The sequence below is a fragment of the Mytilus galloprovincialis genome, chromosome 4 (assembly GCF_965363235.1).
Source record: "Mytilus galloprovincialis chromosome 4, xbMytGall1.hap1.1, whole genome shotgun sequence".
In the NCBI taxonomy this organism is placed as follows: Eukaryota; Metazoa; Mollusca; class Bivalvia; order Mytilida; family Mytilidae; genus Mytilus; species Mytilus galloprovincialis.
In genome coordinates, this window is record NC_134841.1 from 89922698 (window position 1) to 89950439 (window position 27742).

The window sequence follows — 27742 nt, forward strand, 5'->3', positions numbered from 1 at the left end:
ATCCCTTATATCTTGGTGTCAAATTCATTATAGATAAATAAAATAGTTGATATTTTCTTTTATTCAATTTATACGGATAATAATTTTAAAAAAATGGATATCGCTGGTAAACATACAAGGGTCCTCCACCCCATACGAATCTATCTGCCAACTTTAATTGACAGGAAATACGAAAACCAAATAGAAGTACAGTGATTCATTAAACCTGTGCATTTGACTGAAATGTGTATTTAACACAGCCACATTCAATATGTGCTTGTCCCAAGTTGGGAGTCTGAAGTTCAGTGATTGTCATTGGTTCATGTCTGTCATATATATGTTTTTAGTTGGTTTCGATCAATTCGTAACTTTGATAAAAGCTTTACAGTTTCCAGAATACTTAGTTTAAATAAATGCATACCTGTTTGTTGTACACTCGAACAATTGAGCAAAGGCTGAAGGTCTCTGTCTTCAGTTGTTAGCGATGGGACATCATCTTTTTGTACAACCGCCACTAAAATATAACCAACACACGTGTCTTGATTTCTATCTATGGAAGTACGACATATACAAAATGTTTATACATTAGACAATACATCTAATATCTTATATTTGGCATTTCAAAATTAGATTTTATAAATTTTAACGATAATGTCCATTATCCTACCGATTTCTTTTTCGATGAAAAGTTAATCAGTGAAATTTGTAAATGATGTAAGTATAGATTTTCAGGTTTTCTACACATTGGTATCGTAAAATATCAGCCGCGAGCCACAATGCGAACGAGCTAAAAAGCTTCACAAGTTTCGAGCTGCTGATATTTTACGTGATATATACGAAGAAAATCTGTTTATCGTTCTTATACTGGTCGTTGTCCCCTCTTTTAGATATGTACCGATTATCATGTTGTCTGCGTGTTAATATTGTAAAATATCAGCTGCGAGTCGCAACTGGAAGCTTTTTGTCGAGTGAGCGCAGCGAACGAGATCAAAAAGCCTTCATATTGTGTCGACCAGCTGATATTTGACAACATTAATATGCAGATAACCTGATAATCAATTTATCGGGCTGTGTTTGCGTCTTTTGGAAGTGGTTTCTTTGTTTCACCAGCAACCGGAAGATGACTTGATAACGTCGGGTCAAACTGATCAACGTCGGTTCAAACATTATGACGTCGCTGATATGTCCATTCAAAGTTATTAAGGCCGGGTCAACGTATTTGTCGTCACAAAGCCGTAATATGCAATTTCATTAATTAAGAGCTGAGAAGAATGATATAGATATTTAATATTTAATATTACCAATAATTGATAGTATAGGTTCCAGATCGACGGGTTCAAACAGAAAGATTTTGAAAGCAGAGAAAACTGTGCATCTTAATATAATCGGCATGACTTTATCAGATGACAATACCAATACTTAAATAAGGCATACGCATAGTTATATACTCTAATTCAGTCACGGACCTGCGATATCACGGGTGTGTTCTAGTAATATATAATATATTTAAACAAAAAACAGTCAATAATATTTGTACACTGAAAAAAGGTCGATGCAATGAAATAGGCCACAAGTTTTAAGCACTTCTGTGTTGACATGAAGTATCATTGATATGATCATAATTATAAATTAACTGTCTATAGAACCTTGATTTTTTCGAAGTACTAAGGTTTTTCTATCCCAGGAATAGATAACCTTAGCTTTTTCTTTTTAAACTTTTCAGAATTTTGGGTCATTAACAAATGCTCTTCAACTTGGTACTTTTTTTTTCCTTTTTAAATACCTCTTTACTTTTTTGATTCGGGCGTCACTGATGAGTCTTTTCTACACGAAAGTTCAAAATTTTAATCCTGGTATTTATGATGAGTTTGTTTACTATAAACGTTAAGTATCAGCAGACTTTATCACACCGTGTGTAAGTTATTATATTCTGATGTCACGTGGTGACTTCCTATGGATTCAGGGAAAAGTAAATTTCTGAGAGGGTTCATGACGTCACATGTACTGTTGATGGTGACGTCACCTATTCATGTTGTTGCATTGGTTTTATTGTTCTATCAAAACGCAGAGGAAAAAAGTTCCGCGTGCGATAAATTCGTTATACAGTTCACTACTGACCCCCTACGGACCATTGTGGGTGAGTAAATTCCATAGGAGATTCGGCGTTTGCCCCTCCCCCCGCCTCTCCTAATGAATTTTTCTAACCCATTATAAATTGTGTTATCGCTATTTTAAGAAATTTTCCTTTGATCTCACCGACTGATAATTTCCTTTCTCAGAACAGAAGAGTGATATGAAACATTTTCTCTAGAAACTGAGGGCGCACGTGCCCGTTGTCAATTGAATTAACAACATCGTCATAGGTAAATAGCTATAAACATATTATCATTGATCATATCAACTTGATTGCTTTTCTCACTTTCGCCTTACTGGTGTCCCATAGCCATTCTTCCTCTATGCCAATTTTTCCAGGTCGGATTAAACTTTTTACTGTCAGCGTAATGGAGAGAAATGTAGGATCAGGACACATTTCTCCCTTAAAGCAACAAAAACTAATGTTTCTTCCTTGTAATGTAACGTCGGTGACGTTAGTTTGATATTAAGTTTAGCGGTACCAAACCTTCAGCATTATATAAATATAGTGAAATCTATACTATGGAGGAAAATTGGTATGAAAGAAAAATGACTATATGTATAAGTATTGCCAAATATCCACGGAAGAAGAATATCAATGATCCAACATTTTCCCAGGGGAAAAATTGGGTCATGCCTGTTTCTCCCCCCCCCACCCCATGGGGGAAAAACTGGCATGTAGAAATAATGGCTATATAACACTGACTCAAGTGAGAAAATCAATCTCGTTGAGATGATCAATTATAATCTATAATAATTTATTGTCTTTACAATTGAATACAAAGGGATCTGGTTTGGTGTTATTAGCAAAATAAAGAATGATGAAACAACCAGCTTTACAACCTTGTATTTTTTTGTGATTTCAAGAATTCTAGAAGAAAATTTGATGGTCAATTTAATTTCAAAAGTTTGTATTTTCTCTTTCGTATCTTCCATCTCTTTTTATGATTTTCTGTTAACTTATTGGCTGAGAAAGTTATAACTGTTATACCTTCGTTTAAATTCACATTTATGTTAAAATAGATTTTGTTAACTTGCTCACAAATCATTTCATTGGAATTCACTTACAATGTAGATCTAGTACTTAAAATTCACAATGGAAACGGAGAAAGTGACAAAGATACAATAAGCCGACCAAGGAGTAAAAAACGGCCAAGACTAACAAAGGGTCTTGAACACAGCGAGAAAATCCTATCCGAGGGTTAATTTAACTATGAAAAATAAATAACATTTCCATTTGGTCGTGATACAACAAACAGTATAATTATGACGTCACAATGTCATCATAACTGATATTGTCAGTCATCGAACTTTAGCAAAGTAGTGTCAAAATATCTCTTGTGGAGTTTTTAATTCCCCGAGGGTATCACCCGCCCAGTAGTCAGCACTGTATATGTGCACTTCTGTGCTGACATGAATTATCATTGATATGGTCATATTTATAAATTACATGTTTACAAAACTTTTGAATTTTTGAAATACTAAGGATTTTCTACCTCAGGAATAGAATACCTTAGCTGTATTTGGCAAAACTTTTATGAAATTTGTTCTCAATGCTCTTCAACTTCGTACTTTAATTAACCTTTTAAATTTTTTTGGATTCGAGCGTCACTGATGAGTCTTTTGTAGACGAAACTAGAGACTGGCGTATATATACAATATTTAATCCTGGTATCTGTGATTAGTTTATTCATTAACGTTGACGTCAATAACTTACCTTCTACGCAAGACTTTTTGAACATGGTAACATCTGATAGTGATGCTGTACCTATTCGTGATTTAAGTAAAATGCAAAGTCCTGCGTCTGTAGAGATCCCAGACCAACACGATGAACTTGCAGAACAGTTGTTCTTACAATCACTTGTTGTCATGTTGGCCAATGTTCCAACCTTATTGGAACTTAGAATGGTGGAGTAAGAACATGCTCCTGAATAAAGAAGCAATTAAAGCATAAGAAACAGTAGCTTACTGATGATCACATGTCGTAAATTGATTACCAAAGACAAATCAAGGTAACACTCACAAACTAAGGGTATCGTATTAACTCCAACTGGGAGTGTCGACAGATCTTCTTGTTATACTTATTTTTCCTACAAATGTAATGCTTGAGCGCTGATTAAATGTATCTGTTATGATGCTCCAGAGCATAAAACACAAATATAACATAGAATTTTACAAAATCATGGTGATACAGTACCAATACTTGTGAATTTCAATTTTTTCAGAGCTTTTGTTTGTCAGTACTTGCCGAAATGCGCAATTATGTCGTTCCATGTAAAAAAAATCTGCAAAGTTTTATCAATATAAGCTTTTGATTACGTAGAAAATATAAGCTTTTCATTTTTTACCAGTACCCACAAAATTGTATTTATCATTGTTAAATGTTACAAGCCTACACATGTTGAATCGGTACCATTCGTTCATTCACTTGCTGAAACTCTGTTAAAATTTCATCATTAAACTTTATCTACTATACATTTTTAGAATTTATCCGATTTGTCCCCATTAAACTAATGAAACGGACCCTTCCGAAGAAGAAGAAAGGATAAGAAAACTCACGCGTAGACCATTACAGTACCAGATCGTATACCTGATATTTTCTTTTCACACGCAAAGAACAACTTGTCGTCACACTTTTTGCTTTCCCACTCTGCTGTGTCTTTATTTATACGATAACACAATTCATTACTATTGTAACTCTCATCCTTTAGCATATCAAAGGTCATTTCTGTACAGTCCTCCCAGAGAAACAACTCTAGATTTGGTTGTGATAACCCTGACCAGAAGTCTTTATCTCTAAATAAAACAAAAGATAAATATAAATTGTCATTAACATGAACCGTCCTATATATATGATAGCAGTTACGTAAACCATTGATTTGGAATTGAACAAGACAGACAACCCATACATTGTAACATGAAGTTTTAAATAAAGGTTGTTGCAGTTCTCTTTGATATGTTATTTGTACTGAACTCATGTTAAAAGAATTTATTTTAAAATTCAAACTTTATCTTATGTTTGAAGATTAAGTACTACTAGTAAATTGAATGATATCTACATGTTATTATATGAGAGAACGGATTTCTACTTTTTATCATTCCGAAGCATATGAGATCCTTCCCCCCGTTGTATGTGGGGCTCTTGTTGCTCAGTCTTTTCTATGTTGTGTTTTGTGTACTATTGTTTATCTGTTTTTTTTTTGGTTTTTTTTAAAAGTTTAGAGATGGCGTTGTCAGTTTATTTTCGATGAGTTTGAATGTCCTTTTGATATTTTTCGCCTCTCTTTTACTAGACTATTTTTTTCTAAAGAAAACGAACATCGACCTCCTGTCATTGTTTCTGCCTATTAACAGTTTTAGGCAAACCATAACTCGATCATCGAAGTGTTTAAACATAATCAAAACGAGGATGTCACTATTGGAGCCGAAGATGTCGATACTTTCCGAAAACCTGTCCATCTTCTTAAAATTTTTATGCGATAGATCAAAGGGAAGTATAAACATAAACTATTAATAAATTTTCATTGAAAGAAAACAAAAATCTGGTAAAGGAGGGAAAGTACCAATATATTGATGTAGAGTACTACCATGGGAAAAGTGGTGTGAAAGTAAGAATTTTACAGAAAATAAAAATATAAAGATTCTTTAATTTTCTATTAATCTTAATTTGTTCTTAGTTCAATTCTAGACATTTTTCATATTGAAATATATAAAATTTAAGGAAATATTTCTATACCTTTTAAGTTTCATTATGATTTTCTTTTTTTAAAGGTATAACTGTTGCTCAAAAATTTTCATCACAATAATGAATTTGACCTCATTTTCAATGCAACTTTTTATTGTCTTATACATGATACTTTCCGTACGAATTCAGATCAGACAATTCAGATTGTAGTATTATTCTATCAAAATGAACCTTTGATACATCTATTAAAGATTCTAGTCATAATTCCACAATATTGCGAACTTTTTTCCTTGATACATGCATCAATTATTGGAAAAAGAACATGTCAGTTTATACAATTACTATAAATTCAAACATAAAAAGATTAATTTTATAAAGCTTTGGTTTTATGTTAATGACAAAGTCAAAGTTTGATGCTTATAGTTCAATTATCACAATCAAATATTGTTTATAATTTCAATACAATGTACTAGATATGGAAATAACTTTTTTTATAATCAATTTCAAGTTGATATGGCAATTATATTCATAAGAATTCTAATCCAACGGAAAATAATATTTTTATTTAAATATAAGATATAAGATATATACTAAAATACATGAAAGTAAACTTGAAACTTAGGCTAAACAATTTTTTTTAAAAAGGGGCCTTTTTGTGCAATCTTTATTAGATTATTATGGCTTGAAAGTATTAAATACATATGTCATAAATTTGTTGACTACTGGATTGGTTTAGCAAATAATTCATGAAGTAAAACACAGCTTTGAAGAAAAGGAGTTTTTATACATATAAACTAGAACACACCCGCGAAATCGCGGGCATTTACACATGTTAGAGCTTGGTTGAAAGTATGTAAACTGTTGAAGGATGTTTTTTTTAAAAGATTTTATGACTGGAGAATTTCAGGAGAGGGATCAAAAGTCATAGGTACTTGGAGACAGGACAATTTTTGTTTAGCCCTTTCCCTTTTTTCCAAAGTCTGTTATTGTTTTTGTTTTCTGCTTGTTTCAATTATTTTATTTGTATACTATGAACACACATAATTGTATATTGTATCTATTAACTATCAAATTTCAATTTTATTATTCATGGCGGTCACTGATATATTATATAGAGAGTCTCTATATATAATAGTAGTATGATCATAGTATACATGCAGATAAACGCGAAAATAATTGTCCCCGACTACTTATGAAAAAAGTTCTGAACGGAAGTCTTGTATATAACGTAATAAATAGTTCGTCCGATGACAGAAAAATATCCAGACGCGTTTTTTGTTTTTCTCCCAAAATAACACAATAACTGAATAATCATGATAATGGATGAAAAATGCGACTATGCGTGGTACCTATAGAAAAGAGAGGCATGAAGATTAACTCATCATAGAAGGAAGAAAAGCGACATACAAAATGAGGTCTTCTCGTTTAATAATATAGATAATTTTCATACCGTAAAATTTAATCAACTGGATTTTACATATTTTTTAACAATTAGGCATGCTTTAATATATACATAGCAAGAAAGACTACATCACTACTCTATAGATAATTTCTATTCATTTCACCCCATGTATATGTTTTTGGTTCTCTTTTATCAGCAAAAAAGAGGCGAATTATACCGAAGGGTCATTCAAACGAACGCTATGGCTCGGGCAAAAATAATCACGAATATAATGCCTACCCATGTTAAAACTACAATAAAGTAAAGCCTGCATCAATTATTTCTTTATACTGTTACATTAAGGCAAGTGAGTTGAACCTGTTGCCCGGGATTTAATTCTTTTATGCTCATTCGCAGGTTCTGTAAAGTTGCACCAATATCAATCCAGCACCTAGGAGGAGTAGCGAGAGTGAACACAAACAGACGGACATACAGACGGATGGAATGACGGAAAAGATGGTTCTCATATATATCTCATAACATGTTTTCGGGGTAATGTGTGGTATGATTAAACAAATGATTTTTTTACCAAACGTATAAAAGGAATACAATACAATGAAATACGAATCAATTAAGTATAAAATACTTACGCTATCTCTCCCCACTGGTCAAGTTTCAATTCTTCTATTAATTCAAATTTTTCTTGTGAAGTGATTGACAAAAGATGGGCACCTTCGTTTTTACAGATGGTTTTAGCATCATTCCATGTTTTTTCCTCTAAATACAGGGTGTATTTGATCATATCACTGTACAAACCTTCAGCGAAATAAAATAAAAACAACATGTTTGTGTTGCATATGACTTGTTAATCGTTCAAATTAAGACAATATTTTTCTTAGTAGCCCTATCTTGAATACAATACATCAAAAGTATGTTTAAATAGAAAGCATCAGTAGTATGAAGAGGTTTAAATAGGAAGCATCAGTAGTATATAGAGGTTCAAAAAGAAAGCAGCAGTAGTATACAGAGGTTCAAATCGGAAGCAGAAGTAGTATAAAGAGGTTTAAATAGGAAGCATTAGTAGTATATAGAGGTTCAAATAGAAAGCAGCAGTAGTATACAGAGGTTTAAATAGGAAGCAGAAGTAGTATAAAGAGGTTTAAATAGGAAGCAGTATATAGAGATTCAAATTGGAAGCAGCAGTAATATACAGATGTTCAAATACGAATCATCAGTAGTATACTGAGGTTTAAATAGAAAGCATCAGTAGTATACAGAGGTTCAAATAAGAAGCAGCAGTAGTATACAGAGGTTTAAATAGGAAGCATCAGTAGTATACAGAGGTTCAAATTAGAAGCAGCAGTAGTATACTGAGGTTCAAATAGGAATCATCAGTAGTATACAGAGGTTCAAATAGGAAGCATCAGTAGTATACAGAGGTTCAAATAGAAAGCATCAGTAGTATACAGAGGTTTAAATAGGAAGCAGAAGTAGTAAACAGAGGTTTCAATAGGAAGCAGTATATAGAGATTCAAATAGGAAGCAGCAGTAATATATAGATGTTCATATAAGAAGCAGCAGTAGTATACTGAGGTTCGAATAGGAATCAGAAGTAGTATACAGAGGTTCAAATCGGAAGCATCAGTAGTATACAGAGGTTTAGATAGGAAGCAGAAGTAGTATAAAGAGGTTTAAATAGGAAGCATTAGTAGTATATAGAGGTTCAAATAGGAAGTAGCAGTAGTATACAGAGGTTTAAATAGGAAGCATCAGTAGTATACAGAGGTTTAAATAGGAAGCAGAAGTAGTAAACAGAGGTTTAAATAGAAAGCATCAGTAGTATACAGAGGTTTAAATAGGAAGCAGAAGTACTAAACAGAGGTTTAAATAGAAAGCATCAGTAGTATACAGAGGTTTAAATAGGAAGCAGAAGTAGTAAACAGAAGTTTCAATAGGAAGCAGACGTAGTAAACAGAGGTTTAAATAGAAAGCATCAGTAGTATACAGAGGTTTAGATAGGAAGCAGAAGTAGTATATAGAGGTTCAAATAGAAAGCAGCAGTAGTATACAGAGGTTCAAATAGAAAGCATCAGTAGTATACAGAGGTTTAAATAGAAAGCATCAGTAGTATACAGAGGTTTAAATAGGAAGCAGAAGTAGTATACAGAGGTTTAAATAGGAAGCAGGAGTAGTAAACAGAGGTTTCAATAGGAAGCAGAAGTAGTAAACAGAGGTTTAAATAGAAAGCATCAGTAGTATACAGAGGTTTAAATAGGAAGCAGAAGTAGTAAACAGAGGTTTAAATAGGAAGCAGAAGTCGTAAACAGAGGTTTAAATAGGAAGCATCAGCAGTATACACCGGTTCAAAAAGGAAGCATCAGTAGTATACAGAGGTTCAAATAGAAAGCATCAGTAGTATACAGAGGTTTAAATAGAAAGCATCAGTAGTATACAGAGGTTTAAATAGGAAGCAGAAGTAGTAAACAGAGGCTTCAATAGGAAGCAGAAGTAGTAAACAGAGGTTTAAATAGAAAGCATCAGTAGTATACAGAGGTTTGAATAGGAAGCAGAAGTAGTAAACAGAGGTTTAAATAGGAAGCAGAAGTCGTAAACAGAGGTTTAAATAGGAAGCATCAGCAGTATACACCGGTTCAAAAAGGAAGCATCAGTAGTATACAGAGGTTCAAATAGAAAGCATCAGTTGTATACAGAGGTTTAAATAGGAAGCAGAAGTAGTTAACAGAGGTTTAAATAGGAAGCAGAAGTAGTAAATAGAGGTTCAAATAGGAAGCAGCAGTAGTATACGGAGGTTTGAATAGGAAGCATCAGTAGTATACAGAGGTTTAAATAGGAAGCAGCAGTAGTATGCAGAGGTTCAAATAGAAAGCATCAGTAGTATACAGAGGTTTAAATAGAAAGCATCAGTAGTATACAGAGGTTTAAATAGGAAGCAGAAGTAGTAAACAGAGGTTTCAATAGGAAGCAGAAGTAGTAAACAGAGGTTTAAATAGAAAGCATCAGTAGTATACAGAGGTTTAAATAGGAAGCAGAAGTAGTAAACAGAGGTTTAAATAGGAAGCAGAAGTCGTAAACAGAGGTTTAAATAGGAAGCATCAGCAGTATACACCGGTTCAAAAAGGAAGCATCAGTAGTATACAGAGGTTCAAATAGAAAGCATCAGTTGTATACAGAGGTTTAAATAGGAAGCAGAAGTAGTTAACAGAGGTTTAAATAGGAAGCAGAAGTAGTAAATAGAGGTTCAAATAGGAAGCAGCAGTAGTATACGGAGGTTTGAATAGGAAGCATCAGTAGTATACAGAGGTTTAAATAGGAAGCAGAAGTAGTATAAAGAGGTTTAAAAAGGAAGCATCAGTAGTATACAGAAGTTCAAAAAGGAAGCAGCAGTAGTATGCAGAGGTTCAAATAGAAAGCATCAGTAGTATACACAGGTTCAAACAGGAAGCAACAGTAATATACAGATGTTCATAAAAGAAGCAGCAGTAGTATACTGAGATTCAAATAGGAAGCAGAAGTAATATACAGAGATTCAAATAGGAATCATCAGTAGTATACATAGGTTCAAATAGAAAGCATCAGTAGTATTCAGATGTCCAAAAAGGAAGCATCAGTAGTATACAGATGTTCAAATAGGAAGCAGAAGTAGTATACAGACGTTCAAATAGGAAACATCAGTAGTATACATAGGTTCAAATAGAAAGCATCAGTAGTATACAGAAGTTCAAATAGGAAGCAGCAGTAGTATACTGAGGTTTAAATAGAAAGCATCAGTAGTATACAGATGTTCAAACAGGAAGCAGAAGTAATATAGATATGTTCAAATAGGAAGCAGAAGTAATATACAGATGTTCAAATAGCAAACATCAGTAATATACAGAGGTTCAAATAGCAAACATCAGTAGTATAAAGAGGTTCAAATAGAAAGCATCAGTAGTATACAGAGGTTCAAATAAGAAGCATCAGTAGTATACATAGGTTCAAACAGGAAGCAGAAGTAGTATAAAGAGGTTCAAATAGGAAGCATCAGTAGTATACAGAGGTTCAAATAGAAAGCATCAGTAGTATATAGATGTTCAAATAGGAAGCAGAAGTAGTATACAAAGGTTCACATAGAAACATCAGTAGTATACAGAGGTTGAAATAGAAAGCATCAGTAGTATACAGATGTTCAAAAAGGAAGCAGCAGTAATATACAGAGGTTCAAATAGGAAGAAGTAGTATACAGATGTTCAAATAGAAAGCATCAGTAGTATACAGAGGTTCAAATAGAAAGCATCAGTAGTATACAGAGGTTTAAATAGGAAGCAGAAGTAGTAAACAGAGGTTTAAATAGGAAGCAGAAGTAGTAAACAGAGGTTTAAATAGGAAGCATCAGTAGTATACACAGGTTCAAAAATGAAGCAGCAGTTGTATACGGAGGTTCAAATAGGAAGCAGCAGTTGTATACGGAGGTTTGAATAGGAAGCATCAGTAGTATACAGAGGTTTAAAAAAGGAAGCAGCAGTAGTATACAGAGGTTCAAATAGAAAGCATCAGTAGTATACAGATGTTCAAATAGGAAGCAGAAGTAGTATACAGAGGTTCACATAGAAACATCAGTAGTATACAGAGGTTGAAATAGAAAGCATCAGTAGTATACAGATGTTCAAATAGGAAGAAGAAGTAGTATACAGAGGTTCAAATAGAAAGCATCAGTAGTATACAGAGGTTCAAATAGGAAGCAGCAGTAGTATACTGAGGTTTAAATAGAAATCATCAGTAGTATACAGATGTTCAAATAGGAAGAAGAAGTAGTATACAGAGGTTCAAATAGGAAGCATCAGTAGTATACAGAGGTTCAAATAAGAAGCAGCAGTAGTATACTGAGGTTTAAATACGAATCATCAGTAGTATACACAGGTTCAAAAAGGAAGCAGTAGTATACAGAGGTTTAAATAGGAAGCATTAGTAGTATACAGATGTTCAAAAAGGAAGCATCAGTAGTATACAGAGGTTCAAATAGAAAGCATCAGTAGTATACAGAGGTTTAAATAGGAAGCAGAAGTAGTAAACAGAGGTTTCAATAGGAAGCAGAAGTAGTAAACAGAGGTTTGAATAGAAAGCATCAGTAGTATACAGAGGTTTAGATAGGAAGCAGAAGTAGTATAAAGAGGTTTAAATAGGAAGCATCAGTAGTATATAGAGGTTCAAATAGGAAGCAGCAGTAATATACAGATGTTCAAATTAGAAGCAGCAGTAGTATACAGAGGTTTAAATAGGAAGCAGAAGTAGTAAACAGAGGTTTAAATAGGAAGCAGAAGTAGTAAACAGAGGTTTACATAGGAAGCAGAAGTAGTATACACAGGTTCAAAAAGGAAGCAGCAGTAGTATACTGAGGTTCAAATAGAAAGCATCAGTTGTATACAGAGGTTCACATAGAAACATCAGTAGTATACAGAGGTTGAAATAGAAAGCATCAGTTGTATACAGAGGTTTAAATAGGAAGCAGAAGTAGTAAACAGAGGTTTCAATAGGAAGCAGAAGTAGTAAATAGAGGTTCAAATAGGAAGCAGCAGTTGTATACGGAGGTTTGAATATGAAGTATCAGTAGTATACAGAGGTTTAAAAAAGGAAGCAGCAGTAGTATACAGAGGTTCAAATAGAAAGCATCAGTAGTATACACAGGTTCAAACAGGAAGCAGCAGTAATATACAGATGTTCATAAAAGAAGCAGCAGTAGTATGCTGAGATTCAAATAGGAAGCAGAAGTAATATACAGAGATTCAAATAGGAATCATCAGTAGTATACATAGGTTCAAATAGAAAGCATCAGTAGTATACAGATATTCAAATAGGAAGCATCAGTAGTATACAGATGTTCAAATAGGAAGCAGTAGTAGTATACAGACGTTCAAATAGGAAACATCAGTAGTATACATAGGTTCAAATAGAAAGCATCAGTAGTATACAGAAGTTCAAATAGGAAGCAGCAGTAGTATACTGAGGTTTAAATAGAAAGCATCAGTAGTATACAGATGTTCAAACAGGAAGCAGAAGTAATATAGATATGTTTAAATAGGAAGCAGAAGTAATATACAGATGTTCAAATAGCAAACATCAGTAATATACAGAGGTTCAAATAGCAAACATCAGTAGTATACAGAGGTTCAATTAGAAAACATCAGTACTATACAGAGGTTCAAATAAGAAGCATCAGTAGTATACATAGATTCAAACAGGAAGCAGAAGTAGTATAAAGAGGTTCAAATAGGAAGCATCAGTAGTATACAGAGGTTCAAATAGAAAGCATCAGTAGTAAACAGATGTTCAAATAGGAAGCAGAAGTAGTATACAGAGGTTCACATAGAAAGCATCAGTAGTATACAGAGGTTCAAATAGAAAGCATCAGTAGTATACAGATGTTCAAATAGGAAGAAGAAGTAGTATACAGAGGTTCAAATAGAAAGCATCAGTAGTATACAGAGGTTCAAATAGGAAGCAGCAGTAGTATACTGAGGTTTAAATAGAAAGCATCAGTAGTATACAGATGTTCAAACAGGAAGCAGAAGTAATATACATATGTTCAAATAGGAAGCAGAAGTAGTATACAATGGTTCAAATACCAAACATCAGTAGTATACAGAGGTTCAAATAGAAAGCATCAGTAGTATACAGAGGTTCAAATAGGACGCAGAAGTAATATACAGAGGTTCAAATAGGAAGCATCAGTAGTATACATAGGTTCAAATAGAAAGCATCAGTAGTATACAGATGTTCAAATAGGAAGCAGAAGTAGTATACAGAGATTCAAATAGAAAGCATCAGTAGTATACAGAGGTTCAAATAGGAAGCAGCAGTAGTATACTGAGGTTTAAATAGAAAGCATCAGTAGTATACAGATGTTCGAACAGGAAGCAGAAGTAGTATACAGAGGTTCAATTAGGAAGCACCAGTAGTTTATTGATGTTCAAATAGGAAGCATCAGTTATTTACAGATGTTCAAATAGGAAGCACCAGTAGTTTATCGGTGTTCAATTCTTGTAGTTAATTTCTCATATACAATTCAGATAAAACAAAATCATACAAACTCAATCTTAATTCAAATAACATTAAAATGTCTAGATACAGGAGGCAGAATTCAATTGATAAATATACGTATATTGTTGCTTCTTAAGAACAAATAACTGGAATTTGTTTTATCTCATTTTATCATCCAACTACTTTTGTGATGGTGTCCGTAAAAAACTGCGTTGTGTCGTTTTCGATCTTTCATTCAAAAAAAATCTTACTCTATTTTGATTTTTGATGAAAAAGATGCTTTTAGTATTTTTCATGAGCATAATCTTTCATAAACATCTTTATTTTAATGGCGAAATTATCTCTTTCTCCTTTGTATCGCCCCCTACTTTTTTTAAAGCATTTCCTGTGAAATGTTGAACATGCTTGATTCTCAATTACAAACTTTAATTAGTCTCTATTTACATAAAAGTCGTAGCCTTCTTAATAATTCATCAGGACTTCTCTTTACCAGAAGTAATAATTGTAAGTAGTTATTAAATGATGTATAAGTACCAGGTTTATTTATTAATTTTCATTGCTGTAATGTTCCTTTGTTTCATTTTAATTACTAGTTTTAATGAATAATTTGGTATATGATTATTCGATAACATAAGATGTCATCAAAATAGATTTCCCTTGAAATTCAAAACCATTTGTTCATGAGATAATTAAACGCATTGTGTTTGGGAAAGGAATGAATTGAATATCAAATAAGTTCACTTTTTATAAATAGACTTTCTCAGCAAATAAAAAGAAAAGTATACGTAAAGATATTGCAATTTCTTTTTTTTTTATACCAACTCCAAATTAGAACTGAATAAATTTAAAAAAATTCCTCATTAAGTAAACCGTTTTAAAAGGAAATGAAGTATTTTGCCTAATCACTCATCGACAAGCATGAAAGCAACATCATCATGAGCTTTTTGTAAACGTTTTAGACGATGCTTGGTAATGCTTTGCTTAGACACCTCTAAATTTCTCCTCAAAAGAATTCGTTTATTTTCTCCTTACACAACATTTGTTTATTTACTCCATTCAAAAAAAATCCTAACGATAGTTATGAGACAGAACAACTTTAATCGACACTTCATATGGTTTACGGTCACCATCGGGTATTACTTTAGTAGTTGAGAGTGGTCATTTCACCAGCGACATGTACTCGCGGTCTTAGATATTTAGATACTAGAATAGTCGTATAATCTGCAAATTTTTCGATTATGAAATTTTGACTAAGTGTAGATAAGCATAGTGTATGATTTATAAATAGTGTGAGGCGATTACCTTGTCAACACACTCGTTTTCGTTTTGTATTTGATTTATGAAATTTGTAAATCGTAAAAAAACAGCCTGTTATCTAATATTAATCTTGGTTGGTTAAACGGTTAACAGTCTGCCAAAAGCCTGTAACGCAATTTATTCACATATAATGATTTTCCCTTTCTTTCTGTTAGACACATGAACTTTTTAGACTATTTATAAAACACATACTCTTTTTGTCATTTTATCATTTTTTTCGTTTGTTTTACAGATAGGCTGATTTAAAATGACGTTGCTATTGCAATCATTTTCTTCTCTTCATAAGCTTATACTATTGCAAATCATAGATACATACAACCATACCAGAAATCATATAATTTCGCTAACCCACAGTGACTTACCTTGTACTGGCGCTGTCACCCATTCTGGTTCATGGTAGCTGTGTACAACGTCTACACTTAGAAGTGCAATCAAGGTAAATAGAATAAACTCCATTGACACTAGAACAAATTTCAATAATCTGTAAATAGATAAAAAAAAAAAAACACGTATATAGTCTATCATGTATATTTTTATAAGAGATATGAATCAATCAAACATCAATAGAACTCATTTTTCATTACGTTCTCTAAAAAATTGGAAAACACACATACATCTATTCAAAATTAAGGATTTACTTTTATTTTTATGTGTGATTGTAAAAGTAAGGAAAGTCAACGCATATTACAATTGAAAAGTATAAACCACAAAAAAATAGTCCAAGGAGCAATGAAAAAAGTGAACAATCATAAAACAATGACAAAACCAACACTACATGAAGGCTGTATAAACCAACAGAACGAATGGAAAAAAAACCTGTCATATTCCTGACTTTCCTGAACAAAACGGTAGGGTACACCTGGTTTTTATACATAGCTATAACCCCCATTTAAAGTCGGAGTGCGAATACTGTATGCGTGTTTTCATTCCACCGTGTATTAATTCCGGGTAACTGTTTTTCACTAGAAGATATTGAATGTACATAGCGTGAGAGCGTCGAACGTGATATTGTTTTGTTTATATTAGAGCAGTTTATTATTTACATCAGTTAATGTGTTAAACTAGAAAAACCATCAAGGAACCAGTTTGATTAATCTGGATCAATCTTGCTTTTTATGATATAGAGCATCATAAAATATAACTTGACGGGATTTTCGCACCAAATTCTGAAATGAACGTATATAAATATGACACAACTCTCCAGTACTTATAATTGCCAAAAAATATTTAAATCTTATTCGTAGATAAAGCAATATTGTGTTATCATGTGTGTGCTCAAAATGAGTACTAAAATATTTCATCAATATATGGATCTAAAGCACTAGTGTGATCATTCCTTGCACAAAACACTAGTGTAACCATTCCTGGATCAAACACACTAGAGTGAACATTCCTTGGATAAAAAAAAATAGTTTCGTTTGTCCATTTTGTTTTACATAAATCAACTATCCAAGTTTTATCTAATTAAATTACCCCCCTACTTTTTGCATAAATACAAAGCCCCATTTTTTATATACATTTCCCCTTTGAAACCTCTCTTTAGAATCTTATGATGATTGATGGATATTTTACACTAGACCAAGATAAAAAAAAATGCTAGTTAATATTTGTTGGTGGATATAAAATACTCGGAGTTTTCATCCTCCGGATAAAGTACACTGGTGGAATCAAACCACTGTTATATGGCTATCAGGCTATTTTAACCTCGTAGCTCAATTAATTCCAGTGAACCTGAAATTAAGAATAACAAACAGCAACCATAAGAAGTCTTCTCCAATGCAATATTGATCTTTTCTTGATCAAGCTATTGATAGAGAATAGTAAACTATAAACTATGACATACGTAATGATGTGAGCTTTTCCATTCTCAACTTCTCATTTATCAAACTTAAAAGAAACCCTGGACAATCGAAAGGCGTTTATAACTCATTTGATACGTCATGATCGTGTCTGTTAAATTTATATTGACGACATTAATAGTGGTGTGATTCAACGAAATGTGAGGTATAACAATTGAAAATAATTGACTAAGTTCCTAAATTTACTGTCAGTATCAAAAATTGGAAGGCCGATACGATGTGTCGGTTTTTCAACGCACTGGTGATTTTTCGCGAAGGGAACACTCAGAACTCATAAGTCGAAGTTAAACTGATAAAATCATGGCAAAATATAAAGTCTATAAAAAACTACATGTAAACTAAAAAACGAGAAACATGAACCTCATCAATGAAACAAAAGATGACCTAGAGTGTTCAGGAGGGGTAAACAGAACATGTTCTTTTTTACCAATTGTGTCTTTCCCCTTATCTTGCATTTTTTTATGAGTTTGAATGGCAAATAATGCAGACATAGCCTTGGCGTCAACTTTGTCAAAAAACCCGGTCACGCTGTGTTTCCCTCATGTATTATTCCTTACTAGATTTGAAAATTTTGATTCTAATGATTTTTTTAAGTCAGTTATTCATTAGTAGATAATTTAATTATCAAATCTGAATAAAGCGATTTATTATTAGTTGACAAATCAGCGTTAAAAAAAAAAAAAAAAAAAAAAAAAACGAATGAAACGAGACCAAATGGGTCGACTGGGTAAGCGTCTCCTTCGAGAAATTTATCAGCTCCAATGGATGTCCCCACTCATTGACGATTGTTTTGATCAGCAGTATCGACACAGTGCAACGGAACTTTTAAAGTAATACATTGATAAAATTGGGACTCCCATCTCATATTGGCTCTCAAATATTCGGCTATTTGAATTCCCGTTGAACGTTAATCCAGAAAAGCGTTTTGAATGAAAGAAATTTATAAAGTGGGGTTTTCATTTTTAATATATCTTCAGTAATATCAGTTAAAAACCAAAAACTAACATTAAAAAGCAGATAAAACCAAAAAAAAAACAAAAAAAAAAAAACAAACAAAATGACTAAGTGTAAAATCCACCAAGAAATCAGAGCTTTACATGAATTTTCATGCGAGTACTGAACACATACAGATAAACAACTATTTATTTGACCATGCAGGTTATATTCTGATTTCCTTGATGAGACTGAAATTATACTAGTAATGACTATTTTTAAATATTTTTAATCTCTCCAATGACTTGATATACTTTATGTAAAAGTTCAATGTTATCCTCGGTGTTATCGTCATATATATAACCAGTCATCGTACAATACGAGATTTATACATGATACATTGAAGGTTTAAATTTGAATTTACCATGTACCGAGGGATACACATACACTGTTGACGGCATAGTTTGCGTAATCATTGTTTTGTCATAATTTTTAGGTCAAGTTTACGTTTAAGACCCATACTATGATTACTTTGAACAAATGAACCTTTACGCTATGAACGATGCACATACGACAGGAACGCTCAAATCCCATTAATTGAAACCGGTGACGGTTAAGTATTATGCTTTGCAATTCTTCCTTTTGTTTGAAGCTTAAAAGTTTACTTTTAGCAGTAAGAAGATAATCGATAATGGAGATAGATGATCTAAGGTTATAATGTGAATCTTAATATGTAGACGAAACGCGCATCTGGCGTACTAAATTATAATCCTGGTACCTTTGATAACTAATTAATAGAAACGCTACTCAAAAATAAAACCTCCGTTCACATATTACGTTTAGAATTATTATTTACCACGTTTTATTTCAGGATTAACTTAGGAAAGAAAATGATAACAATTTCAATAAATCAAAAACAAATGTAAAAAATTGTCTTTCATGACATTTTATTCATGCAAATTTATTTTAGTTTAACAGTTTTCGGAAGTTGAAAAGTACTACTCTCAGATATTATTTGCATTTTAATAAATTCAGTGATGTAATCTTGGAATCGATTTTTATCGAACAGGCAAAATTAAATTGCAACAGTGCACTTCAAAAATGCAGGCTGAAAACAATTCAATGAATGATAAATATAATGAATAAAATCAGTCATTTTATTGTTACTGATAACATGGATTTCAAAAGTAAATTAGCAGACATATTAAACATGCCCGAATATTTTTTTCAGATGTCGTACTTTACGAAATTAATTTCCACGGGTAAATCATTTCATTTTAAATTAAGTTTGGCACCTTTAAAATATTTATATCAACAGTGAAACATATCTACTCATAATATATTTTATTTTGTTTTTATTGGATAAACCCAAAAAACGAGAAGTTTCTCATAATCTTTAAGATCTACTTTTCTAGTCGTAACGTTTTAAGTTTTGATATAGAAATATCCTTCTCTCATTTTTAGCCGGTTTAAACTTTCAATGAAAAAATCAAAATCTTGTATTTTACTGGATCACAGTTCTCGTTGCTTAAAATACAATCATAGTAAATTGTCTGTCTTGCTCTTCTCAGAATTTATTATTGTAACGTCACGTTAAATGAGAATCTTTTGCAGGTCATTAGTAAAAAACGATAAGTTTTGTGCACCGGTGGTCAATATTTATCAAAGGTACCAGGATTATAATTTAGTCAAATCATAAGAGCCTTCTTATACCATTTGTATATCTATAAATACTTAAATTGGATTGGTCAATAAGACTTTTTCACTTAGTTTTCGCTTCGAAAAACCATATTTCCGAAACTACTTTCGTAACCTTGTACGCTTCAAATTCGAATACTATCTTATTAGAATAAAGTTTTTGAGGTAGGTGGTATCATGGTATCCTTCATCAGTATTATGAGGTAGGTGGTATCATGGATATCCTTCATCAGTATTATGAGGTAGGTGGTATCATGATATCCTTAATCAGTATTACGAGGTAGGTGGTATCATGATTTCCTTCATCAGTATTATGAGGTAGGTGGTATCATGGTATCCTTCATTAGTATTATGAGGTAGGTGGTATCATGATATCCTTCATCATTATTATGAGGTAGGTGGTATCATGGTATCCTTCATCAGTATTATGAGGTAGGTGGTATCATGATATCCTTCATCAGTATTATGAGGTAGGTGGTATCATGGTATCCTTCATCAGTATTATGAGGTAGGTGGTATCATGATATCCTTCATCAGTATTATGAGGTAGGTGGTATCATGATATCCTTCATCATTATTATGAGGTAGGTGGTATCATGATATCCTTCATCAGTATTATGAGGTAGGTGGTATCATGGTATCCTTAATCAGTATTACGAGGTAGGTGGTATCATGATTTCCTTCATCAGTATTATAAGGTAGGTGGTATCATGGTATCCTTCATCAGTATTATGAGGTAGGTGGTATCATGGATATCCTTCATCCGTATTATGAGTTAGGTGGTATCATGGTATCCTTAATCAGTATTACGAGGTAGGTGGTATCATGATTTCCTTCATCAGTATTATGAGGTAGGTGGTATCATGGTATCCTTCATCAGTATTATGAGGTAGGTGGTATCATGATATCCTTCATCATTATTATGAGGTAGGTGGTATCATGGTATCCTTCATCAGTATTATGAGGTAGGTTGTATCATGATATCCTTCATCAGTATTATGAGGTAGGTGGTATCATGGTATCCTTCATCAGTATTATGAGGTAGGTGGTATCATGATATCATTCATCAGTATTATGAGGTAGGTGGTATCATGGATATCCTTCATCAGTATTATGTAAAATAATTCTGATCAATCAATCTATTCTGATTTTCCTATTACAAACATCAACGTAATTTCAATTCAAAACCGAACCACGCAGGTATAATTTCTTAAATTTCAAAGATCAAGATAAATTGATATTTACCACAGAGGCTGCATCGTATTTATATATGCAATCCAAAATGAAAGAAAGCCTAACCTTTTGATTTGAACTACTTCTTCGTTGCAGAAATGTCTTGCTCTTCTGAGACTTACTTTCTTTTCTTTTTTTTTATATTTAAATACGTAATGCTTTAGTTGGAAATCAACTTTTATACAGTTATAAACATGCGAAATGCTAAGGGTTCTTGTATCCCAGGTATAGAATACCTCAGCCGTATTTTGTACAATTTTGTTTGAACTTTTGGGTCCTCCATGCTTTTACTGTATATTTGTTGGATTTCTTACTTTTTTATCTGAGCGTCACCGGTGAGTCTAATGTAGAGGAAACGCGTCTGGCGTATCAAATTAAAAGCCTAGTACCTTTGATAACTATTTACATCCATGGGTTGATGCTACTTCTAGTGGAAGTTTCGTCTCGAAGGTAATCACCAGCCCAGTTATCAGAACTTCGGTGTTGACATAAATATATATTTTTTTTCATTCCTATAAATTTACTCTGTGCAAAAGTATGAATTATTCGAAATACTAAAATTTCTTATCTCAGGCATAGATAACCTAAGCCGTATTTGGTACAACTTTTTGGAACTTTGGGTCCGCATTGCTCTTCAAGTTTGTACTTGTTTGGCTTTCTAACTTTTGTTATCTGAGCGTCACTGATGAGTCTATTATGTAGACGAAATACACGTCTGGCGTATCAAATCATAAGTCGGGTTCATTTGGTAGCTATTTGCGATTATCGGTTAACTAATGTCGCCTTTTTCTATTAACCTTAGCTTAACTTGTTTTGTTCATTAAAGATTTTTTTTCTTAGATACAAATTATTATGTTTATCTAGAGCTATAATGTTTTTATTAAAAGTATCAATCAGATTATTTTTACTGATATCAAATATGAGGTTCATGATTCTCAGCAGTATTTACTCTTTATCATTTTAAATACACTTTAACATAAATAAATACATGATTTCATTTGATATAATCGAACATAATGCTATACGTTTTGTGTCAATAAATGACTTGTTCGATACAAAAGGGAAAATTGATAGATTATACAATTTGTCCGATGTATATATAAAATAAGAAGATGTGGTAAGATTGCCTACGAGATAACTATCTACAAACGAAGTGATTATAAGCAATTATATCATATTGCCTTCAGCAAATAGTAAACTCCACTCCGTATAGTCGGCTACATTATGCTCTGACAGGAAAAACGTGAAACAATAAAATATATGGTTCGGTCAATTTCCCATTTCTCAAGAGTATTATAATCATTTGTGAGTAGTCTGATCTGTTAGATTATCAACTGTTTCCCATACCCTTATTGCAATAATTTTTTTACTTAGTGTGGATTTGCATTGTTGGTCATGCATGCATAGCAGTTGATGCTTACCCTGTCTTGATCATTTTGAATTCGCTCCTGTTTTGATTTTTACATTGACTTGTATGTTCACATTGTGAGATTTAAAAATTCGTTCATCCCCTACAGGGTACTCTTTTGGTCCAATCAATTATTCAATGGAAGACTAACAATTTAAGAGGTCAATTTTGTTAATATCGCCATGGATTAGTTAACTTGTTTTTTTTCTGTATCAAGTATGAAAAGTGTCTAAATGTTATCAACTGAACGATAAAATCAAACGAAATTGAAAGATTATGGTAATGAATTTTAATCATTACTCATTCAATTTTTCTAAGCGTATTGAGAAAAATTAAATTAAATAAAACCAAAAGTGACTAGACATGGAAACAGAAATAACACTCATAACCGAGTTAAGCAACTACCTTCTTTCATACGTTCATTTAAAAAAAAATAAAAATGCATTCATTTTGTAATATCTACTTAACCCAACCATTTATCTATATATAGTCCATCTTTTATTTTACATGTTTTAGTTGTTTCAAATTCATTTTAATAATTTCATTAGAATAAATGTCTTCTCATATACTGGAATAGAAAATATTTAGAATGTCATAGGAAGTTAAAAATTTAACTATCCACTTAGAAGTAATTTTAAAACGTCTTATGTAAATATGAAATTGAATAATTCCTTTTGAAATTTATATATAGAACTAAACTTGAATTACTTGTGTTGTCAAAGCGTTTTTCCCTTGTTCATAAAACTGCAGTCTTTTATATTGAATAAATCCATGGTTTATAATGTTTCTAATTAAAAACTGGAACTTCTTAAGCAAAAATCGTGATTTGTTTAAAATAATTTTTAATTTCTGACCATTATGATCAAAGTTTAACTACGTTAATATTGAAAGATGAAAGAATCTTTCCTTATTGAGATCTTTATAGAATGTTATTATTACAACAGATAATTGAGAAAATTTTCAAGCGCTATTGTTATTCATATAGAAATAAGGAGATTTGGTATGATTGCAAATAAAAAAAAATTATCACCAGAATTCAAACGACGTGAATACAAACAATTATAAGTCAATGTACGTCCTTCATTAATGACTAAAATGCATGCTATGTTATCAAACATAAAATGTCTCGTCATGATTTTTTTTCAAAGTTCATTGTCTACATTTGCCTTTGAACCATTGCGAAGTTTTAATCTTAATTTGATAAAAGCGAAAACGGATGGTCGTCGTGACACAGGTTGTTTTTAACGATCTATAATATCATGAAAGAGTTTGATTATACGGCGATGAGATAACTTTTGACATCATGAATCCAGGACGTTTAAAAGAGAGACGGAAGATGCCAAAGGAATATTACATAACACTGAATCCTTATCGAGTAATTCTTGAAAAAAAAAACAATCTGAGAGCTTGTTAATGTGTCTTTATTACGAAATAACTTATGTATGTGCTTTTAAACGGGACATTTCTATTACATCTCTGAGTATACGGAAGTAATTTCTTGTGCTGGGATTCGGATTGCGATATCAGAACTAAAAGTTTACAATAAATAAAATTGAAGGTATCCCTTTTTCTCAAATTGTTTGGGTTTTAACCAACAAGCACTATCCTAAACGTCTGTCAATTGAAAACTGCATAGTTTTATAGACTCGAATTATTAGAATAAAAGACATAATTTTAAATACCTTATCTTTTGGGTTTGAATAAAAAACTACATTAAACAAATAGTTATCAAAGTTGCCAGGATTATAATTTAATACACCAGACGCACGTTTCGTCTACATAAGACTCATCAGTGACGCTAAGATTAAAATAGTTAGATAGCCAAACAAAGTTTAAGAGCATTGAGGTCCCAAAATTCCAAAAAACGTTATGCCAAATTCGACTAAGGTAATCTATTCCTGGGATATGAAAATCCTTAGTTTTTCGAAAAATTGAAGTTTTGTAAACGGGAAATTTATAAAAATGACTATATTATTGATATTCATGTCAATACCGAAGTGCTGACTACTGGGCTGGTGATATCTTCTCGGAAGAAACGTCCACTAGCAGTGGCATCGATTCAGTGGTGTAAATAGTTATCAATGGTACCAGGATTATAATTTAAAAATAGTTATCAAAGGTACCAGGATTATAATTTAGTACGCTAGACGCGCGTTTCGTCTACATAAGACTCATCAGTGACGCTCAAATCAAAAATATTTATAAACCCAAACTAGTACAAAGTTGAAGAGCATTGAGGATCCAAATTCCAAAAAGTTGTGCCAAATACGGCTAAGGTAATCTATGCCTGGGATAAGAAAATCCTTAGTTTTTCAAAATTTTCAAAGTTTTTTATACGGGAAATTTATAAAAATGACCACATTATTGATATTCATGTCAACACCGAAGTGTTGACTACTGGGCTGGTGATACCCTCGGGGACGAAACGTCCACCAGCAGTGGCATCGACCCAGTGGTGTAAATAGTTATCAAAGGTACCAGGATTATAATTTAGTACGCCAGACGCTAGACGCGCGTTTCGTCTACATAACCTCACCAGTGACGCTCAGATCAGAATTGTTAGATAACTTAACAAGAACAAAGTTGAAGAGCATTGAGGTCACCAAAATTCCAAAAAAGTAATGTCAAATACGACTAAGGTAATCTATTCCTTATAAGCAATGTTTTACATTTTACCTTGTAAACACACCTTTCGATTTTTTAAGACCGTTTAGTGAACGTGTCGTGTTGACTTTGTTTTGTTCGTTTGTTGGGTCATTGGCGTATACCAACAATCGGCTTTTAAAACAGACAGCATTCTCCGAGGAAGAAATTTCATTTTCTTAATGTTCATTTCTATTCATAGTTCTAAGAGAGAATTCTGTAATTGAAATTTAGTAAAGGTTTCTTGTTACAATAAGACCGTTTTGCTCTAACGAGACATTAAGCTTTAACCAATCAATCACTGTCATGATTTTTGTCGATTTATTAATCATATCATATCAATTTTCTTGACACGTTAACACTTTTCTTGTCACGTTTGTATATATTTCGTATTTTTTGATACAATTTACTTCGATTTTCAATTTTCATTCGGGCAAGTCACTCTGAAGTGACAGAACATATTATGTTTAAGATAAATGTAATAATTACACTAAAATAAACACGCAAAATTGCCATTAAATATTACATCACGCTTTTTCACATCGACGATCCTATTTAAAGATAACACACAGTGTCACGTCTGGTAATTTTATGTTTTATCAAATGATTTTCTCATTTATGTTTGATTTATATTAGAAAAATTTCCATGTAATAGAAATAAGTAAGGTATAAATAAAACAAAAATGAATTAAAAAGTTGGAAGGTGGTGATACCTCAAATCCTTATGGATAGCTTGAAGTATCATGGTCCTGCATTTGACAATTTAATAACATTAGTTAAACTTTCTACGAATATTGACGTGCTCTCGTTTTAAAATAAAACATGTTTAAAATAAATGAGCGAACAACAAAATGACACCCAATGTAAACAAAAATCACAAAAAAAACCCAGTCTTACAGCTAGGTACACAGGACGCGCGTTTCGTTTGCAAAAGATTCATCAATACTAGAATCATTATAATTGGAAAGTCTTTTAAGTTTCAGAGCATAGAATAAAACTTCAAAAATGTTTGCCAAATAAGGCCTAAAACAAAAACTGAACTAAAAAAAAAAATCAAAACGGAATGTACCTAATCAAATGGCAAAACCAAAAACTGAAACACATAAAACGAATGAACAACTGTCATATTCCGGGCTTGGTACAGGCATTTTCTTATGTAGAAAATGGTGGATTGAACTGCTTTTATAGCTTGCATAAAACACTAGATTTTATGACAGTCGTATAAAATACCAACAGGATAGAAAAAAATCTACATGTTATAAGTAGTAAACTACTAAAAATTAGCGTATCAATGATTTTTTTCTTCATGTAAACACATATGAGTTGACTACTCTGCTAAACAAACTCCGTAATGCAGACCGAGTGTAGAGTAAATAGCATTGAGATGAATGAAAATAGCATTTTATTAATTCATGCGTTCAAAAATATTTTCTTGATTTACCTTCATCATATCAAATACAAGAATGGGGGCAATGAATTAAATTATCACGGAAAATGCTCAAATTAAACCAAAAAACTTTGATTAGGGTACTGAAAGACTTTTTATTCCACACCACCGAGTCAATATATTTCACTGTTAACCCTCTTGTATGTGCGTTTAATGTAAATTTAGATAAGGGCAACAGTAGTATACCCCGGTTTTAAAGTCATAAATCGACTATGATATATTAAATGTGGGTTACAAACTAAAACCAAGGGAGGCACATTAAGTATGAGAGTAAAAAAGCGAGAAAACAAAGACACTGGATGGTTGAACCTGGTTTTATGGCTCGCCAAAATAATTAGAGATTGGTGACAATGAAACCCTCACAACATGGCATCAATATGTAATACTTATAAAAACAGAATAATAATTGAAATATTTGAGATGTTATCACTATGTTTATTTCTATATGCCGTCGCTATATCAATTTCCTTCTGTATGTCTATACTGAAGCGTTTATGAATAAAACAAAAAAAATAGTTGTATATACATCAATGAGACAGTTACCCATTTGTTTGTCATTTTTGTAAACATCTATTTCTCGGAAATTGGGAGTTAATGGTTTGTGTGGTATTTTGTAATATCCAATATTTTTTTAATAATATCCGTGATCCTTTATATTTTTATTTAAACGTGTTTGTATATTGTGCCAATCGATATTTAACCCTGATTCTTGAATTTGTTGAATGTCTTAACCTAATTAAATTAACAGCAACATACATAGAAAAAAATCATGACAAGTCAATGATAACCATGGACCGGGACAAAAGATATCTCGGCCTGTCAGAGTGTTTACTAAAAAGAATAAGCTTGTCATTGAAATCTTTCTTCTTATCAATTATGAGTTTTGTTTTGAATATTTGTATACTGGTATTTAAATCATGAAATGAATCTAAATGTTTATAGATATACATTTTGTTTCACAGCAACAATATTCAATTTGATTTGATTTTTG

General features: G+C 32.3%; 1 protein-coding gene across 1 annotated transcript in view; it reads right to left on the bottom strand.

Annotated features, from left to right (window-relative positions):
* LOC143070833 (uncharacterized) overlaps positions 1-27742 on the bottom strand; it is a 36072-nt gene that overhangs the window by 5774 nt on the left and 2556 nt on the right. Inside the window, exons 2-6 of the mRNA XM_076244955.1 lie at positions 15893-16011; positions 7829-7994; positions 4703-4908; positions 3830-4039; positions 401-493 (exon numbers count right to left, since the gene is read on the bottom strand). Of these exons, the coding sequence (XP_076101070.1) occupies positions 401-493; positions 3830-4039; positions 4703-4908; positions 7829-7994; positions 15893-15986 (769 nt within the window). The 5' untranslated portion in view covers positions 15987-16011. The remainder of the gene's footprint in view (positions 1-400; positions 494-3829; positions 4040-4702; positions 4909-7828; positions 7995-15892; positions 16012-27742) is intronic.